The sequence below is a fragment of the Misgurnus anguillicaudatus genome, chromosome 6, assembly GCF_027580225.2.
Source record: "Misgurnus anguillicaudatus chromosome 6, ASM2758022v2, whole genome shotgun sequence".
NCBI classification, from domain to species: Eukaryota; Metazoa; Chordata; class Actinopteri; order Cypriniformes; family Cobitidae; genus Misgurnus; species Misgurnus anguillicaudatus.
In genome coordinates, this window is record NC_073342.2 from 14,743,552 (window position 1) to 14,763,712 (window position 20,161).

Below are 20,161 nucleotides of genomic sequence, written 5' to 3' on the forward strand. Positions count from 1 at the left end.
AAAAAATTGCTAATGTTTACTAATATATCATACTTGAATAGTACAGCAACATGTGGACAAATGTAACCTCCGGAGTGTGAACGCATCCCTGTTATTCCATCTGATCATTTCCTGGTACCCTCGGTCTGCTCCTGCTCCGGAGGCGGCACACTGGGGAAAGGTCCCAGTGCTTCAGATTGCCAGTCCACTGCAGCGATTGTGAACAGACCGTTTAAAACTGGAACTTGAATATACGGAGGAGAAAAGCATCTCAATCGCTAACAGAGGGGTGTGCTGCTTTTGGGCTTCCAGGGCTACTTTTTAGGCTTTAAATAAACTTATATGATGCAGGTGAAGGGGCAATGTGATAAACATTGCATCTACTTTGACGTAGGATGTATGATGTCATATGACGGTGTCCCACTTCTTGGGGGAATAATTTTAACCCTTCCCATTTTCACTCTGTTTCAAGTGGAAAGGGGGGTAGGCGTATAAAATAGAATTGAAATTGGGCCATATAAAGGCATTCTTAGGGTATTCAATGCGATTTTGTACGAAAAATTATAAACTATAATAATTAGCTACCATTAGCGACCAATGCGCATTCACCAGAGAGTTTCTTCATAGGATGTAGCATAAGATACGTACTGACGAACAGAGGAGATACCAAAACAACGCCGGTCATGAATAAGAAGTCATCTAAATCAAGGATTTTAAAGTATAAAATGTTGGGACGATTCACATTTTGCATCTTTTGCGCGCTAAAGTTCGTTACTTCAAATGTAGGCGCGCGGTATGCAAGCTCATAATGGAGGCGATGCCGCGGCGATTGCTAGTTTTTTTCAGGCACGTACGCACCGCATTGATTTAAAACATCTCAACTTTTTAGAATGCCGCTAGCGCACCGTGGGTCATTTGACAAGAGTTTTCAGGCGCTGCATGTGAACGGCCCCTTGGTGGTTGCTGAAATATTTGTCTCTGATGACTGCACCAACCTCATTTTGACTACAGCTTAAATTTAAGAAACTTTGCCTGGCTAAAAAGGTTTTCGTGCACATACTTGGCACATTTATTTGTGGCTTTTATGCAAGAAGCACAGGTTTGCCTCACATCTTTCTTTAAAGTCTAATGTTTTTTTTTTCTGTTTTAATATTAAATTTTATATTTATAGTGCCATTCTCAAATTCAAGTTCACTTTATAACTGCATGAACTGTCATTGTTCATACAAGCACTGTGGCTCAACGTACATGTGCATGTTAACTGCTACAGGTCTACCGATCTCACATAATGGGATTTCTTTAGCATATCAGAATTAATTTTACAACAGTGCTTGAAGTTTCCTTTCCTCTGTTTGTTTCGTAACAGCTCATGACCGCAGCGAAACCGTGCGGGTCACGCTGTGCCAGGCTCGGCCGGGGGGCTCGGTCGACCCTGTGGCGGAGGAACGCTTCCAGTTCGTCCAGGACCTCGCCCTGGATATGGCCCAGTTTCTGGTAAACACGGCTGGGAAAACAGAGGGGGCGTTACTTCTGGACGAGTGTCAGATACCGTTGAAGGAGTGCGAGAGATTGGACGATACCCTGGCCCTCGCCCTCAAGCATCTGCCCCTACCGGCGGGATGGAGTGTTCTGGGCACAGACCTTACCATAGAAAAAGGTTTGGGGATTGGTGAGTAGGCTTCATTTTTAAATTTTGCACTATGGAAAAAAAAGCTGAAACTCAGACCGTGGGCACTACGGCCTTCAGCGCAGTCATGTGGGTTGTGTGTTTTTTATTTTAAGTAGTGGGTTGGTTCCATTCTGCCCATGTTTTCCTCCTCCTTCTTGTCCTATCAGGCCGGGAAAACTATGTCAGATAATCTAAAAGCAAACATTCCCACCCTAATAAAGTGCTCTTTTTGGCACGGTGCATTTACGCAGCCTGTTAAATTGGGCCGTGGACTTGTTTCGGAGATGACAGCAGATGCCTGTGATAAATGGCAGGAACAGTGGTTGTCACTCACTTGGGTTGCGTGGTAAGGTTGTTTTTAAAATTATATATTTAATTCCCCACCAAAACGTTAGTATAGCCTTCTAACAGCCCTAATAGGTTTTTCATATAATGTCTGCCATTATTGGCTCCTAGTTTAGTACAGGTAAAGGCAGGTTTAAGAACTGGTGCAAAACCATTTTTTTGGGCAAATGTAGTTTAGAGTGTAGTAAATATAAAAGTTGTTCATATCCTATTTCCAGAAGGTGTGCACAACAAAATAGTTGTATTGTGACCGTTTTGCTGCCCAACAGACAGGAAGTAAAATTAAGATTCTGTGGAGATTGACCAAAGCAAAGGTAAACATATAATTGAAACGATATTAAAATAGCGCGGAAAGCTGATAGCGGTAGTAAACAATCAAACAGTGCCGTGGGGAAAGCTTTCCAGTCTGAATCAAATGCCTCTGATCCCTTAAGATCATGACGGAAGTCTTGGCATGATGGCCACATCCTCCTCAGTTATAATCCAGTCGGCCGATATATGAGCTTGTGTACTGTATGTTAAGTGTGCTGTGTGCTTGTAATGTGCATGGATCCGGCCTCATCATTCATCAGGACAGCTGATGCGACAACGGGGCGCGCTCCATGGTTTCACGTGACTCTGAACTGAGTTTGATCTGCATAGTCTGTGAAGGAGGGAGGTTAGCGTGGGCGTGGCGAGACCTGGACCATAGGCGGCGAAAGATAAGAGCTAACAAAGGCTAAACAACCGCTGACATCACAGACTTATCTCTTATAAACAGCCTTGGTTTTAAATAACTCGTTCAGTAAGGCATCTAAAAGCTTTGTACTCTATTCATGTGAGGCGAAATAGCAAAAAGGAGACCACAATAGGTTTTATCTGGCGTATGTTGATAGCATTTTGTTTTTCCTGCAGATTTAGATCAAGTTACAGTAGACTTTTCCATGTTCCATTCCAAAGTTTTTAATTTGTTCTTTTTTTATAGCCATTATGACTATTTAAAAGAATAACACGATCTTAAATGTTTCAGAGTAGCATGATTTTTAGTGTTGACCTATCTGTCAAAAGAAAGGGACTCACTGTGTAATGACTTGCTGAGTTTTGGCATTCGTTGCAGCTGGCGCTGGGCACCTGGACCAACCCTGAAACCGGAGCAGCCCACGGGCATCTTGCCCAGTGCATCAGTTGGCATTTATTGGCATCAGTCCTCGCTAAGTTAAACACAGGACATTAAATACAAAATAAAATCTCTAGTTAACTAATAAAGAATGTTTCCACTGCATGACTTTTCCAAGATACTGTATAAGATTCCAACTGGGAATATGCTGGTATTCAGAGACGTGGCAGTCTTTTGCAGAAGGTGGAAAATGTGATCTTAAAGGGGTAGCCTATCTCCTTTATGATAAATAAGATTCTAATCGTTTTTTAAGACTAACCGTTTTTTTTTTTAGGTTAAAGTTCATAAAACTTTGCAACATGAATTTAATGTCTGACCTGCATTTTTATTACATCTTTATTGTTTTTTTTGCCATATCTGTTGTATATAATTTGACTTAATACACGTTTTACAATATTACATATCCAGTATGTGTATTAGGACTGGGTATTGGCAAGGGCCTTACGATACGATACCTATCACGATACATGTGTATCACGATACAGTACGGTGCGGTGCAGACTGCAATACATTGCAATACTTTTTTATCTAAATGAAAAAAATAGCTGATTTTTTTTACTTTTTTTAAGCCAAAGTGCTTCCACACGTCGGTTTTGAAAGCTGCAGGCGTTTTTCAATTTTCCTCCATTTTCTCACTCCCGCTAACATTGGCTGAATGGCCGTATATGACAGATAACTGGACAGCAACAACTACAGCAGTTTGCCGTTTGACACACTGAGAGGGGTGTGAATTTTTTTGTTTTTTATATCGATACTAGAGATTGAAATATCGATACACTGACGTGGAAAAATTTATCACGATAGTTTGCTGTAACGATATTTTTGCACAGCCCTAATGTGTATTCCCTGGGATTGAACCCATGCCCTTTGCGTTGCTATTACAATGCTCTACCAGTTAAGCTACATGAATACATTACTGTTTGTAATGTTACAAAAAAAAATTCATTATGTGTATATAATTGTCAATATAGGGATCAATGACATCCATATCAGGCCAATTTTAAAATACAAAAATAATATCTGTTGTAATTATTCAAACATTAAGAATGTTTTGTACATATAAATGTATATTAAAGGAATAGTCTACTCATTTTCAATATTAAACTATGTTATTACCTTAACTAAGAATTGTTGATACATCCCTCTATCATCTGTGTGCTTGCACGTAAGCGCTGGAGCACGCTGCGATGCTTCGATAGCATTTAGCTTTTCCCCATTCATTTAATGGTACCATCTAGAGACAAAGCCAGAAGTGACCAAACACATCAACGCTCCTCCCATTCAAGACGAGTAGTTATACGAGCAAGTTTGGTGGCACAAAACAAAACGCAGCGCTCCTCTAAGCGGACTCAAAAGAGGAACTATATTTTATGGCGCAATAGCACTTTTGGGAGTACTTCGACTCGGCGCAGTAACACCCTCCCTCTCCCATTATGAGAGTGAGAAGGGGAGCGGACTTTTCAGGCAAGTCGAAGTACTCCCAAAAGTGCCACTATGCCACAAAATATAGCTCCTCTTTTAAATCCGCCCAGAAAAGCGCTACGTTTTATTTTGTACCACCAAACTTGCTCGTATAACTACTGATTATATGATTATCTTTTTTCATACGAACACAATCGGAGTTACATAAGAAAATGCCCTGGCTGTTCTAAGTTTAATAATGATAGTAAATTGTATTTTTGATTTGAAGCCCAAAAAAGTTTATCCATCCCTAACAGAAGTAGTCTAGCCTGGGTGCCAGCCGATCTTACCCCCGCCCACAAGATTTTAAAAACGGGAATATCGGTCTGGGGTTTCTCCGTTGAGGAGCTACTATGCTTGGACAAATGCTGGTCGAACCAATCAAATTGTCAGGGCGGGCTTTATACGATGATGGACAGATAATCAACAGTAACGTAATGAACCACGTCACCAAAGAGCGCGTGTGTTGAATGGCTGCCGCTGTAGAGTTCAGCTGTGTGGATTCTGACATTGAGTCTGTTCTAAATGATATCGACAGAGCATTGATTTTAAAAGAGCAACAGAGAAACGCGAGCAGGGCATTTGTTGATGTTTTTGCCGTCCTTCCTATTCAGCAAAAGTTGGTCGCAACTGAAATGGATAACGTTATCACGGCGATGCGACTCAGCGTGCGCAACGAGATGGATATAATTAGCGGTCGTTGCCAGCTTCTTTTCGGAAGCTCGGAATCGTGGTTGCTGAATAAGTGGAGGGACATGCTAGGCTCCAATATTTTCAAGCCAACGTAATGGGTATCGTCGTGGATGAAGTTCACCTAACGTACAAATGGTAAGAGATAGTCTTACTCTATGACTTAGTAAATACTTCCTGTTGTGATATAAACGAAATGTTGTAAACATAGTAGGTGTTGATGTACATTCGCTAACTCAGTATAATCACAATGCGAAATAACTAGCAGTTTGGTCAGGCTGCAAAGACGTAATTTCAACATACGTCACACACTCCGTTGCTCTGATTGGTCGTAGGTCTATCCAATTGAGTGCAGAGGCATTTTTCGGTTGAGACACGCCTCATAATTATAGCTCAATGGAGCGGTATCAGACTCAAATTCTGACTAGAATTGAGTATGACAACGTCAGGTTAGAAGTAGTCCTTATAAGGGTGTATTAGTACATGTTAATGTACTAATTTCAGTAGGTGTGTTCCCTGGGATTCGAACCCACAACCTTTGTGCTGCTAACATAATTTCCTACCAACAGAGCTACAAGAACAGTATTTCTTTATTATATATATAAGGATTGGCTATTCTGCATGTCAAAAGTCAAATTTAGTCACTTGATATCAGTCATCTAGTGTCTTGCCCATATTTAAATTCCTGCCTGTCGTGTCATTAAGCATCTGGCTGTGTAGTGATCCTGATCTGCCGTTCCACGTTGTGCCAGGTTACACCCCATCACCGTTCCCTTTTTTCCTTCTTGCTACATGCTTCAAATTGGTTGTCAGGGCCTCAGTGGGCCGGTAAAACGAAGGCACTCTTATTCTCAGCCTCTCATTAACCAGCAAGAACAATCCTGCCTCTGTCTCTGTTGCTTTCACAGGGAGTCTCATTCAAGCTACCAGAACTTTCTAAAACAACACTTTGGAATCTCTGTATTTACAGTATAACAAACGGCAAACGGGAGATGTTTGCTTCCTTGACTCAGTTCCTCACTTGGTCAAATTTTCGGTTTTCATTGTAAATCAACTATTGAAATGATGTTTGCACAAGTTTTTCAGGAGATTCTGTTGACACAGATGAAGGGATTTTGTGGGTGGGTCTTCGCTGCACACCATTGGTGGTTCAGTTGCAGGGGTGGGACTTCAGCCCCGAAGTCCTCTTGGAGCACCGAGTGTGGCACTTTTCTGAACAAAATCGCTTTAAAGGATATTTTGTTGATGTTAGGGATTCAGGAAAAGAAATTAGTTAGAACCTTACAGATTGTTAATCTTAACTAAACGCCATTTTCTTCCTACAGAGCCTGGACCACAAGATACACTTTTGCACTTTGCTGCGAAACGCGGACTGCGCAAGGTAGCGATATTTCTCCTCCAGCAACCCGGGGGAAGAGAGGCTCTCCGGCTTGCCAACAAACAAGGTCGTACGCCGGCCAGGATCGCCCAGAAGAGAGGTCACTCTCATCTCCAAAAACTTTTTACAGAGTGAGTATTGAAGACTCACCACAGAAACAAACACAGAACAATCTGTTAATCTTGCATAGTTTAGCCTTAAATAAATATTTTTTATGCTTAAGCCACCTTAAAACGTATAAACTACTTGACAAGATTAATGCCTTCATGTGGTTTATTTTTAGACTGGAACATAATGTCTGCTTTGGACGTTCTGACCTTTGAAATCCCTTAAACAAATAGATTTTGTTGAATTTACTGCTGTTCAACTATAGTAGCACACATGGCTGTTTTAATCGTAAATTATCTTTAATTCATCTTTACAAGTATTTATGAACTAGATTATGTAAATAATGACTTTCTCATGAGAATATGGTGATATTTTGTGGAATGTGCTAATGAACGGAGGATGTTGAAATCTGTGTGTGTATGTGTTTGTGTGTCCGTGGTGTAGATAAGAGTACAGCACAAGGACGAGCCATGTGGCTGTGAGCTCTTTGTAAACAGTTAAAGCCACAAAAGCTTTTCCGATCTAACTTTCAAAGCAATCCTTTGCAATCTGCCAAACCTGTTTCAAACGAGCAAGGTCCCATCTACAGATTTGTTTGGAGGAGTGGCTATACCTGTGTGTGTTGTTTGTAATAGGGTTGTTTACCTTTATCAGCTTCCTCCAGCCACGGCTTTCATAGTCTGCGTGAGACAGGTTCCATATCTAGTTTCCTTACATGAATATACAAAATAAAGGCACAGAGGATTTCTGCTACTCCTTTCCTAATGAATGCTGCTCTAATGCTCAAGATGCATTGACTTTATCAAGCAAGTTTTGTTTTGTCAATGAGAAACATTAGAGGTTGTCCCCAATATATGAAGAGTTCAGATGCAAAACCCACTAAGTGCGTCTGGCATGATTTCTTGGCATTAATTAGCTATTTCAAAAGATTCTGCCTAAAAAAACTGTATTTCTGGATTGCCTAAGGGCGGGAGTAAGCAGATTTGACGCAAAAGTATTTGATGAACGTATAGTACGTGTTGAGAGCATTTGGTTAATATCGTTATCGTGTGGCGGCTTTTGCATCTGAACTCTTCATATGCAAACCTGTGAATGCATATCATTCGAATACAGTTAGGATCAGATATACACTTTATTGAAAATGAATGCACACTGTTATTGCTGGCAGTATGGTTCTGGTTATTCCTACACTCTAAAAATGGCTGGGTTATTTTTGACCCATAATGGGTAAATATTGGACAGAACACAATGCTGGATTAAAAATTACCCCATGTTGGATTAAAATGACCCAATGTTGGGTTGTTGTTATGCAGCCATGGGGTATAATAAACCAGCAGTTGGGTTAAAACACCCCAGCATTGGGTCAGTTTTAACTCAGCATTGTGTTATGTCCAATAATTTCCCATTATAGGTAAAAAATAAGACAGCCATTTTTAGAGTGTAGTAATCAAATTTTTAGAGAATAATCTTTAGCTAACCTTGTTATTTTTTGTAAAAAGTGAAGTTAAAGGTGCCATAGATGAACAATAAGAGTTCTGTTCTGGTAATGACATATGATGAGCCTCAAACACTATTGTTTTTTCCTTCTAATGTAAACCATGTCAGTGTTTCCGCTATATACATTCTACCGTGGCGGCCCGCCATGCCTAAAACATCCCCGCCACGCCTGCGGTTGTGGATAGAAGGGATACAGCAAACGAAATCTCGCTGGATGACCACTGTTTTATCCTAATCCTTCAACCAAACCCAACTCTAAACACAAAATTTCACACGATTGTAGGATGTATTTGTATCTCATTTAGCCAGAGCCGCTGTTTTCATCCTAATAATCCTACCTCCAAATCTAATCCTTAACTTTTCGGCATTTGCTGTATCCCTTCTAGACAAAACCCACAGCGGCAGCTCGCAAAAAAGCTACAGAAATGTCCGCTCTGCCAGACTGGCTGTCTTAAAAATAAATTCCTTTCTGGATTCGCGTTGTTAACTCATTTATAAATAAATCTCTTAAAGTATCATAATTTCTTCCATGGGTTTAGTTTAATGAACAAATAGATTTAAATCAACAGAGGATGATTAGGCTACGTCTCTATTTTGAGAAATAATAATAAAATAAATAAGCCTATACGAAATATGTTACACTTAAATAATAATTAAATTGACAAAACGAATAAAAAAGTATTTGAGTTTCTGTTTTTTTTTTGTGATGCGCTGACCAAAGCAGCAGAAAGCACGTCATGTTTTTAATGATTTTAAATAAGCACAAAGTTTTCTCCTTATTGTGAGTTTACACAAATAAAAATACATAATTTGAAGTTTCAAATATTGTTTTACTTTTATCTTTATGACTATAAATTTAGGGTAATTTAAGGTGCAAGGTCATCACGCATTTGATGTTCACCGGCGCATATACACGGACGCAGCGCAGGGCTGCGAGAAAAGACATTATTAAACTTTCGATTTAACATATTACGAGTTTTTTCGACATTCATTTGGAATCACTGTACTCATATTATCAACTTATCTGGCCATTAGTTATTCAGAATATAGGCTATAAGCGCAGCGCGCTGCTGACCGCTCAGCTGTCAGTCAATCTTCTGTGCTTTAGATCGACACTCACAAAGTTTCACATTAAATGATATGATATTTGTCCAAAAACAAAAGGCTAAATACTGAATACTACTTATATGCGACTGCAAATACATTAATAGTCGAATCTGTTTGTAAGGAAACTTGCATTATTCCCGTGGAAGAGAAGAACGTTGGTAATAGAAACTTGAGGCAGACGGTGAGACTGTTTTTATCTGTTTTCAGACGAAACAGCAGGGTCGAGGTACCCGCGGGTGAACCGCATAATATTTGATGTAACGGGTGTAATAATATACTTTTCGCGCGTAATTTGCGTTGTAGATGCAGGTCGGGACTCAATAGACAAGAGTAAAATGCGGGTCTAACATCCAAGACCAAAATTCGACTCGTTTTTAAATGGCCCCGTGCTTTGTGTTTAAGATCTGTCTGAAGACTGTTAAAAGGGGTCTATTCAACTGCGCGATTTGCGGTGTGACCGGCTCGGGGTCTTTATGTCAAATGGTCCGGGTGTGAAATAAAATTGCTGCTGATGGATGTTCGGTCAATCACAGCGGTGCGGATTATCAAACAGGACTGTGCGTGAGTTTGCAACAGCTCTGTAACGCTAAACACGAGCACAACTTGCAATGCACACTACATTAAAACTACAATGAAATATCCGAACTACGTACGTAGCTATGTAACGTTTTTTAATAAAATACATTTTAGATCAAACATAGAAAAGCAGTATGCTATAAATATAAGGAAAAGTAAATGACAGCATGAAAATGATAAAAAATACATGTTTTACTGTAGCCTATATTCTACTTTAAAAAAAAATAATGTACATTTATAATCATCATGGGCGCCCCCTGCCGCCACAGCTGAAAAAAATCCTAGAGGAAACACTGCATGTGCTGGAAAACAAGCCAATCTTAACTCTTTCCCCGCCATTGACGAGATATCTCGTCAATCAAGAGAAAACACTTCCCCGCCAATGACGAGTATTTCCGTCTTTCCGCAATACCGCTATTATCCACTAGGTGGACGCAACTTTTTAAACCCGGAAGTATTGCCCTATGGCAAGCTGTTGCATGTCCATGTCTGTTTTAAAGTTCGCTCTGAATGGGATCTCTATGAAAAGTCCGTCATAAAAATTGAATTATCTCTGCTTTTTGCTCAAAATGTGGTGTTTTTGCAGAAACCTACCCATATTCAAAAGCTGATTACAAAAGAACTACTCAAGGTAGGATGAAACGGGTTTTTGTTGTCTGAAAGCAGAGGGTCTGTTCTTTCATTTGTTATATTGTATGTTTATATATTTGAAGAAGAACATTTTCTGGAAGGCATTAAACTTTGGTGAAAATCATGAAAAACGCTGGCGCTGGCTGGCAACTTTTTTTTTAAAATGCTGGCGGTGAAAAAGTTAATATAACACCAATGACATTAGAGTCGAGATGTACAGTCGCATTACATTGTTATTACAATGCTAAAAATGTTGTTACTGCTGAGTTAGCGCTGGCAGTTAATGTTGGGGGCGTTAATAATAGTTATATGGTAGTTAAAGATATATGCTAACGTTTAGGCTTTTGACGTTAAAGTTACATTTGTCTGATACAGGCTCAAACATGTACACACACAGATATTCAAAAGAGCTGCTCTGACAAACAGCCAATCAGAGCAAAGCTCAACATTATTATCATTTGGTTCCCAAACTTTTTCATCGTGCGGCCCCCCTTGTAAACGGTGCATTCCTAATTTAAAAAAACATTAAATTATATAAAAAAGTAGTGCTTTTGGTTAGTAGGCTTATTTTTTAGGTTTAATTACACAGAATTCATGATAAATTAATGTATTTCATAAAATGACATAAAACTGGGGCCCCCCTGGCAACATCTCGCGGTTCCCAGTTTGAAAACCACTGGGAATACTTCCCGGTTTTATAAGTTGGGTAAGAGGTGAATAATAGCGGAAATACAGATTGCCGGAAAAACTTGTCATTGGCAGGGAGCGTTTTCTCTGGCGGCGAAAGAGTTAATAAAGCCACATACCTCCATGTAAATATCAGAGAACAATTTAAAATATTATTTAAATGCATTTTTTTGACACTTTTAAAGTCTCAATCTAATTATGAGATTGGGAGCATCAAAGTTTGATTTACATCTTTAACATGACCTTACTCAGTTAATATTAATGATATCACAATTATATTTTCAGTAGGGCCGGGACAAGTTATCTAATTAATTAGAGGCTTTGTAATTAATTCATCTAAATTAATCACATTTTAATCACACATAAATATTTGACCTGAGAAGTTATTTTTTCACATGGATTTTTAGTAAACCATGAATAATGACTGAATACATAAGCTTAAGCAACAAAATATTGTTTATTTTTGTTCAACCAAGTCGTTGTACTCGGAGTCGGGCTAACGTCCACGCTAGCTGCTATATGTTTTCCATTGAGATGATACTTGAGGCTCGATGTGCTGCGGTGATATGTGAATTCCTTGTTGCATAGCTTAAACACAACCATGCCCTTATCGACGCTTCCATCCGTTCTTTTTTATAAAAAAAATCCCATCCACGGGGCCAACCAAAGCGATCTCATCAGCTTCTTTGTTCATGTTCATTGTGGTTTGTTGTTGTCTGAAGTCATGAACGCTAGTTGGTGCTCCAGTATAATCGGTCCGCCGAAACTCATCCAATGAGAAATGTTCCGCGGTGCAAAAATAAGTGTGATTAAAATGCGTTAAAAAAGTTTAACGCGTTATTTTTTGTGTAATTAATTAATCTTAACTAACGTGTTAAAGTCCCGGCCCTAATTTTCACACAATGACATTTACATTCAGGATGCTTTTATTTAGAAAACATAAATCACAAAAATCACAAAAACATGACTTTAGCTAGGTTTTTACCAGCGGGGTGCATTTATATAAATTTACTTTTTAGTTTTTATAGAAGTTTTATGCATTGGCTCACAGCACAGGAATGAGAAGCACACTTTCACCTGGGTTATTGCATTGTGTACATTTCCCAAAAACACCACTCTTTATGTTAAGAATGAGAAATGTTTCCTGTTGCCTGTGTCACTCAGACTGATGTCCTCTGGGTCACTGACTGCCCTGCTTTGGGTAGATCTGTGAAATTTGATCATTTTGAGGAGGGACCAACAGGATTTAAGGTTCATGTATAGAAGGCCTTTCTGGTTTAGTGGCTCATTGAACCGCATCTCACCCTTACACATTACTTTTAGTCCATTAGTGGTTTCTGTGGATTTACTTTCGGCTTTTGTCATGGCTTTTCGTAATTGTGTGCTTGCAATATGATTGATTATCCATGAATCTTTACTATTGTGTGCTATTGTTGGTTTCCATGCTTATTGGTTTCCACACCCCTAATTGTATATGTTCTTTATGTTTAAATATTGCCTAATAATTCATTTTAACTGTGGTTACAATTATTTATAAGACCATAGCGTGTGCTGAAAGGACATTTTTTGAGAACCTTTGTAATGCGTTGTATAAACATGCTTTATATAAAGTTACAGGTTTGTTTTACAGTACTGTGCAAAAGTCTTAGGCCACAACCACCAGACTTGTTGTTTTAGAAGTTTTTGAATGTCCATCCATATTTATTTTATTAAGATACAAACAGAATATACAGGAAATACAAAACTGACACATCAGTTTACATTTTTTATACAGTTTTTAATACTATATATTTCCTTTATTTTCTGGATGCATTCTATTAAAAATACTAAGAAACTATTTTATATGATCACTATAACATTGCAAAAATAACAAATCTAATTCTGGCATGGTGGCCTAAGACTTTTGCACAGTACTGTATTTCCGAATGTAAGGTTAGATCACTTTGATGGGACAATACTGTTTTTTTATGACCGGCTAATGCTATAAAGCTGCCTAAAATGTTTGACCCATGGCGCAAGCCCAGAGAGCCTCTTTTTTTGCACTCTGCACTCTTCAGCTTCCTGTGAGTGATGTCACATGGTTGCTATGGATACCTTTTAAGACCTTAGATACAGAGCAGGTGAAACAGTCTTCGCTCTTACTCATGTGTCGGGCCACACTGAGGACGATCTCAAACACACAGAGAAAGAGAGAGAGAGAGAGAGAGAGAGAGAGACATTTTCGCTCTTGAATGCCTTGTGGGGTTTCTTTTCTTTTTGACATGAACTAACATGATTTGCATGAAAGGACCATGAAGCACTGAGGTAAGCACTACAATGTTGTTTTGGATGTGTACCATGGTACTTTTGAATATGATACATAAATTTAAGTACCATGGTACATAAAATAGCATAGTATAACTATAGCATAGTACAACTATAGTACTTTTTTAAGGTCCACCCTTGATGTTTTTTTAAGAGCAGATAAATGACAGACGGGAGTCTGTAGGACTTTACATTGTGTGGACACTAGGAGGGCAAAGGCTTCTTTGATATCTTAAAAAACTTGATTTTAAGCTCTTTAAAGGAACCATTCCCCCCAAAAGGACATCTTGTCATTATTTGATCAACACAAAAGTTGAACATTTTTAGTTGTCAATCATAAATGTGAATTATAGTAAAATGGTCTTTTTGGCTTGTACTGTACCTTTAAATTAAACCATGCTGTGTTTATGCTCCCTGTGTATGGAAGAAAAAGCAGAACATACTTTACACTCATTAAATATATTATTTTGTCTAAGGGAACAATGAAATTCCTGTTCTCTGAGCTCACTGCAATGTTACGGATGTAAACCTGTTTTAAGTTTGGACGCGTTGTTTATTGTGTGAACAAGCAATTTTTCACGCCTGGTATTTTCTGTTTGCGACGGGTCAACACAGAATCAGGATTTGGTGATACCTCACGTCCTCTGTAGGTGTGCTGGGTGTGGCCATGCTGAATCAATGCCTCAAGACTGGGTGTTCTCAAATCTGCTATGTTTGTGTTGGGCAGGGTTGAGAACTTGCCAGAGTTGGAGACGAAAACATCCAAGTGGCGTTACCCGGGAGGCAGAGTGCTGCTACACCACCCTAAGCTAAACACCTACACCCTGACGCTAGAGGACGTGCCAGGGAGTCCCCCACCTAGCATTCAAAATGACGTGGAGGAGATCCAACGTCTTATTCAGTCACATCAGAAGGTGAGTCATTGCTGCATGTTTGGGTGTCTATGGCAGTTGAAGGCAGTTGTACAAGTTTATTTACATTACATTTATTTACACTCATGGCATTTCAATCCTGTATAACTGACTGTGACTTGTGTATACAAAGACAATGCTAATTTCCATACAATTATTATATGTGGTGACTATTACCATCTCTGGTTACCCTTTGCCTTTATTGTGTGAAAAGAGCTACTTTTATGCCAATCAGTTTTTAAGAGAAATGTAATTTTTTTATTCGATAAACCATCCCTTTAAAATCACAGTGACATTTCCAGTTTTGTGTAATGAGCTAGGAAGTTTGCTTTTGCTCTATGACTCTGCAGGGGGTTGCTATCTGTGACTACAGGAAGTGACTAAAAGCAGATCACAAGCTAGACTTTATCTTCTCTCTCTTGCTCCCTTTGAACACACTCTCGCTCACTCACTCCGGGTGAATGTTTAATGTCAGTTTTAATTGAGGGTTTATATGCAGCATGTTTTTTTTTTATAGCTTTTGATCTTTGTTTATTCAGGAAGATTCTCCTGTACAGCAGAAGCCTGCGTTGCTGATTCTTGACAGAGACTTGAGTAATACTACAGAGACCGTTGAATGCATCAGGGAGTTACAGCTCAACTCAGTGGACCCCAGCACAGAATCACAGAAAACCTTCAAAACGTTTCTAAACAGCTCGGGTGTGGCGGATGGACTGTGCCCTTGTCAGAATGGCACGGGAGATCACGCCCAATCACGGGAAGAGGAGGCAGAGACTCAAAGACCAACTGTAGAGGATACCGAGAAGGCGTCAGATAAGCCTGGCTGTGCGGAGTTGCTGTCAGAAGCTGATCCTGTAAGCTTCAGTGCCCCTTCCTGTGGGAACCAGGGGGAGGAAGCTGATATACAGCTCAACGTAATCAGTGCCAAGCAAGAGGCTGATAAAGGTAACCAAGAAGAGCTTCAAGCTTACCGGAGCAGTTCAGAGACTGAAACAGAGTGTAGGGCGCAACCTGGCAACCTTGAGTCCCAAGACATGGGCAACGCACAGGGTCACAGTCCCCTCCCCACGGAAACTAGTCAGTCCAGACAAAGAGAGGAGGGGAGTATGGATGGTAGTTGGAAAGGGGACTTACCAGAGGAAAAGGAAGGGGAGACGAGCAGCAGCCAGGATATTGTCTCAAACTCAACAGTAATTTCTTCCCATGATTCAGAAGAAAACGTTCAGCATGACGACAAGATTGTGACTGAGCTTGCTACCGAGTGCTGTGCAGGATCAAACGAACCTACTTGTCCTGCAATTCAGGTAATTTCTGAGGTTGCCTCGCCTGTACTAAACAATGAAAATGTTATTTTTGATGCCGCTGATGAGCTACACGATCGGCTAGAGACAGAGGCAGGAAATCTGCATGAACACCCCAAAGGCAATACTGACTCAGACTCTGGTTTGGTCGATGATGAGGTTAGCATAAAGCAGAAGTCTGGATATAGCATTTTAGAGGGTGATACTTCTGAGTTGGTCAGTCTTTTGCCAAACATGGCACCAGGACCAATTCACAAGGTTCGGGGAGGACTTTCGCCTGTTCCAGAGACTTTATTTCCTGAAGGACCAGCTGTGGAGACTGTATCAGAGACAGTGGAAGATTTGGACCAGTCTCCCATGCTCATGTCTTCTTCAGAAACCACGTCAGAGATTTTGTTGGAAAATGAAAAAACAGGGGATTCTGATAGCATCACCGTAGAGGCATTGCCTTGCCTGAATCAAGCATTTCTTTCTGAAGGAATTAAAGAGGTAACACCTAGCGAGGAGCCAGAAGACCCTGGGGCATCCAATTTAACATCGGATACTAAAAATATTGCTGTCTGTGAGTTGGTTAAGCAGTCAGAATCCTCTGATGAAACTTCCAATCTACCTGTTGACTCCAAAGCTTTTATCAAAACTGATATACAACAGGGTGTGTCTGTATTATCTCCAGAACATTCTGAAAAAGACATAATCATAGGAACAACGTTAGGGGATGTGGAGGAATCTAAAACAAATGTTCAGCAGGACTCTTTGTTGAAACAGGTTCCGGTTGAGCAATTTGAAGACGTCACGAATAGAGATGAAATTTATGACCCATGTGAATCATCCATTATAGCCCCTGAAGTTTCTGCATTGAAAATGCAACAGGGTGAAAAGGAGGATGATCATCTGGAGGAAAAGGAAATAGACTCTACTTCACAGGAAGCAATCAGCAATCTTCCTGATCTGTTGGAAAGTGTACACGTTATTGACACTGAATCCAAAGAACAGACCCAGCTTCCTGAGTCTTCCGTGGAAGACGTGATTACAGATCTTCATGTGGATGCAAATGACCTAGTTGAAGGTTTGCCTTGTACCCTAACCCAAATGGAAAGCTCAGAGAGTAGACCTATTGAAACCTCATTTGCTGATGTGGTCTCAGATGGATCCGTAATTTTGAATGAGATCGCTGTCACTGAGAATAGCCCAGCTACTTCTGTGGATGCTGTAAGTGATTTGGTTTTGGGGTTGGAGGACTCCTCCGTATCTGGCCCACTCAATTCCTCTTCCTTAACAGATGAGCTCACTTCCCCTTTGGATATTATTAGTGAAGAGCACAAGGATTTTAAACACACTTCCTTAGTGGATATAGACAATAGTTTGTCCGTGGAAACGAAACCTTCGGATACAACCGAAAGCTTGAGTGGATTACATCAAGATACTACTGAGGGTTTGATGGAGCAAAATGAAACCGTTAAGCAGGATGCTGAGGAAACGCATGCACAAAAGATAGGTAAGGCACTTTTGTTAAAAGCATTGCTCTATAGTGCAATGACAAACATGAAAATTTTTTAATGTAAATCATTTGAATTATTCTGGTGCTTTTGAAGTAGGCTGAACCATAATCAATACTTAAATAAAATAAGCAGTCTTTTTAAACATTAAAGCTGTCTAGAATAGATTTTCTGGTAGATGAATTTTGTCATGCTATCACCAATAAGATTTAGTTTACAGCTTAGACAATGACTATGTTTACATGTGCACCAATAATGCAATTATTTTCAACAATCAGAGTAAGGACTTGCAGCATGATGTTTGTTTACATAACCTCAATTCATGTTTGCATGCCGTTTTTGTTTTCGGATTCGATAATGTTTGTGCTTATATTTTCACACAACCCAATGCAGAGCACAAATGATGAACACGCATAAGGCCAACTACTGTTTTAATTTGCATGCGTTAAGTGACAAACATGTTCTTATGGAGGAATTTCGTTGTTTGGTGCCGTGATGTAGACGGGAATGTTGTGACAGTGCCTGTGATGGGTTTTTGCGCTGCTGTCGCGTTGTTTGGGCTTTTTCTGGATGCAGGGAGACTCCTGACATTCAAGTTTAAAACAAATTAAAGGTGCGGGACTAAAACACAAATTACATGGCCACAAATAGTGCTGCACGATTCATGCTAAAATGTGAATCACGGTTTTTCTCCATGGAAATTGAGATCCCGATTCTCTCACCTGATTTTCTTTTTTTTAGAAAAAAAATTGATTATGCATATGCGCTTAACTTAAAAAAATGTGGTACAAGACTTTCAGTTTTAATAACATGTCTTAAAAGTCTCTTTTCCTTATTTTAGACCCCTTAAAATTTAGAGTAATTTAAAATGTGTTAGCTGTTAGCACCTGTGCTTTTTGTACTATCAAACTGGCCAACCTTAAACTTTAAAAACACTAAACCTTTAAAAGACGATCAACATTTTGAGGCATCAGAGAGAAACGCAGACATGTTACAATGTCTTGTGGCGGTGACACAGAGGCCGTTTCTCATCTGAAGGCTGCGGCCTTTGGAGGTCGCATTTTTAGACTGCGCATCATAAAGGGCTCGTTATAGTCGTGCGTAGGTCCTACGGCGTAGCCGCGACGGCGTAGGTTCCGCGTCGGTTTTCATTTATACTTTTGCGTCGTCGTCCGCGTCGACGTGCAATCACGCGCGCAGGCAGCTGGTAGGCAGTAACCACGTGTGTAACCACAGTAGCAGTGCGAACGCCAAAGAAGAAGCAGCTTTGCAAGTTAAGCCACAAACGAAGAAGAAACAACTTGTGTATAATTTGAGAAGACCAGCAATGATGGATGTAAATAAACAGCGACTTTTGTTGCAGTTTGAGGTAAATCACTCCTCAACTTGGCCATTTTTTGTTTTCACCGTTGCAAACGGAAATACCTATGACACAGTTTTTTTTTACCTGTCGGGAGGGGTTCTGGTGGACCAATCACAGCGCTTGCGGTCCGCGTAGAACTGACGCGCTGTTAAAAATTTTGCGATGTGCGCGTCAGGCTACGCACAGGCTACGGATAGCCTACGGCGTAGAACCTATGCACGACTATAAATCGCCCTTTAAGACTGTCTAATTTCAGAATATTAACATTATAAAGTTAACTAATATTTTTTGTTAATCATAAATTGTTGTAGTATGTTTATGACTTGCGAATGTAACTCAAATGAACCAGGCTTGATGACATATGCAGCCTGCATATGCGTCCTCCGGAGGCTGCAGCGTTCCGATTTAGAAACGTACGGAGGTAACAAATTTTTTTGGAACCATGTTGTTGCATCGTCACTTTCTCCATCGCCACCAGGATTTTCCACAAGTACGCTCGGTTATCCTCTCTTTTTTGTGAAAATTGCCGCTCCAAATCCACCAAGTAAATGACTATGTTTAGGTCTGCCGCTTTGTTATACGTCACGCGAATGACCGAGTGACAGCGGAACGCCGCAAATGAGATCAGAGAGGAGAGAAACAATCGGGTCTGATTGGTGAATAAATAGTGTTTGGTTTTACCCTGTATGAGTGTGTGTGTTAGCAAGTTTGACTGATATTATGGCATCTTGGATTGTAATGTAAATACATGAACACGTGAATGCAGCATCTGAATACAAGAAAATACTGTATATGCAAGTGAATCGTCGTCATTTAAAATGAATTTATGTACGAATCGAGATCGTGATCCCCCCCCCCCCCGATTAATCGTGCAGCCCTAGCCACATGCTGTGATTAAAAATGGCACACGCCACCTTTTTAAATACGATTATACTTGCTGCGATCGCATTATTTTTTTATTAAAGTATTGTTTTATATCAGGTAAAGCATAATCGCAATATTGCCAAATTCCAATAACGATCGCATTACGAGGGTGCATGTAAACACGGTCAATGTTTTGCTTATTATATCCGCACTCTCTTGTGTGTATGTACGATTACAGGCATGTTTGTTATTTGAATTATGTAGAGTTATTATTTGAATGTTATTTTTAGCCGAGCATACATAAAGCCTTGTGTACCTTGTCACTTACAACAAAACCTTTTGGGATTGAGCAATCAGATCTGGTAGGAAGGGAAAGCGTAAGGTAAAAGTGTCAAAATTTGTCCATGCAACCGGGTGATCACAGTTCTACCTTGCATCAGAGTAAGTAAACTGCTGATAGACTAAATAGTTATATAATATATATATAAAAAACAAGATGCAGATGCCCAGCGCTTTTTCACATAGATGACAATTCTGCATTGTTCTGCTAATAGCGGCTTACCGTATGTGATATTTATATCACAGTAATGGTGCTGCTGACCTCAGTTGAAAAGGAGAAATGGGCCGTTTCCTTTTCAC

General features: G+C 39.9%; 1 protein-coding gene across 9 annotated transcripts in view; it reads left to right on the forward strand.

Moving 5' to 3' along the window:
• The window catches only part of akap13 (A-kinase anchoring protein 13), a 132,149-nt gene that overhangs the window by 33,773 nt on the left and 78,215 nt on the right, over positions 1–20,161 (forward strand). For all 9 annotated transcript variants that reach the window (XM_055193152.2, XM_055193156.2, XM_055193157.2 and 6 more), the window contains exons 4-7: positions 1,346–1,648; positions 6,626–6,809; positions 14,315–14,501; positions 15,038–17,294. In XM_055193152.2, the coding sequence (XP_055049127.2) occupies positions 1,346–1,648; positions 6,626–6,809; positions 14,315–14,501; positions 15,038–17,294 (2,931 nt within the window). The remainder of the gene's footprint in view (positions 1–1,345; positions 1,649–6,625; positions 6,810–14,314; positions 14,502–15,037; positions 17,295–20,161) is intronic.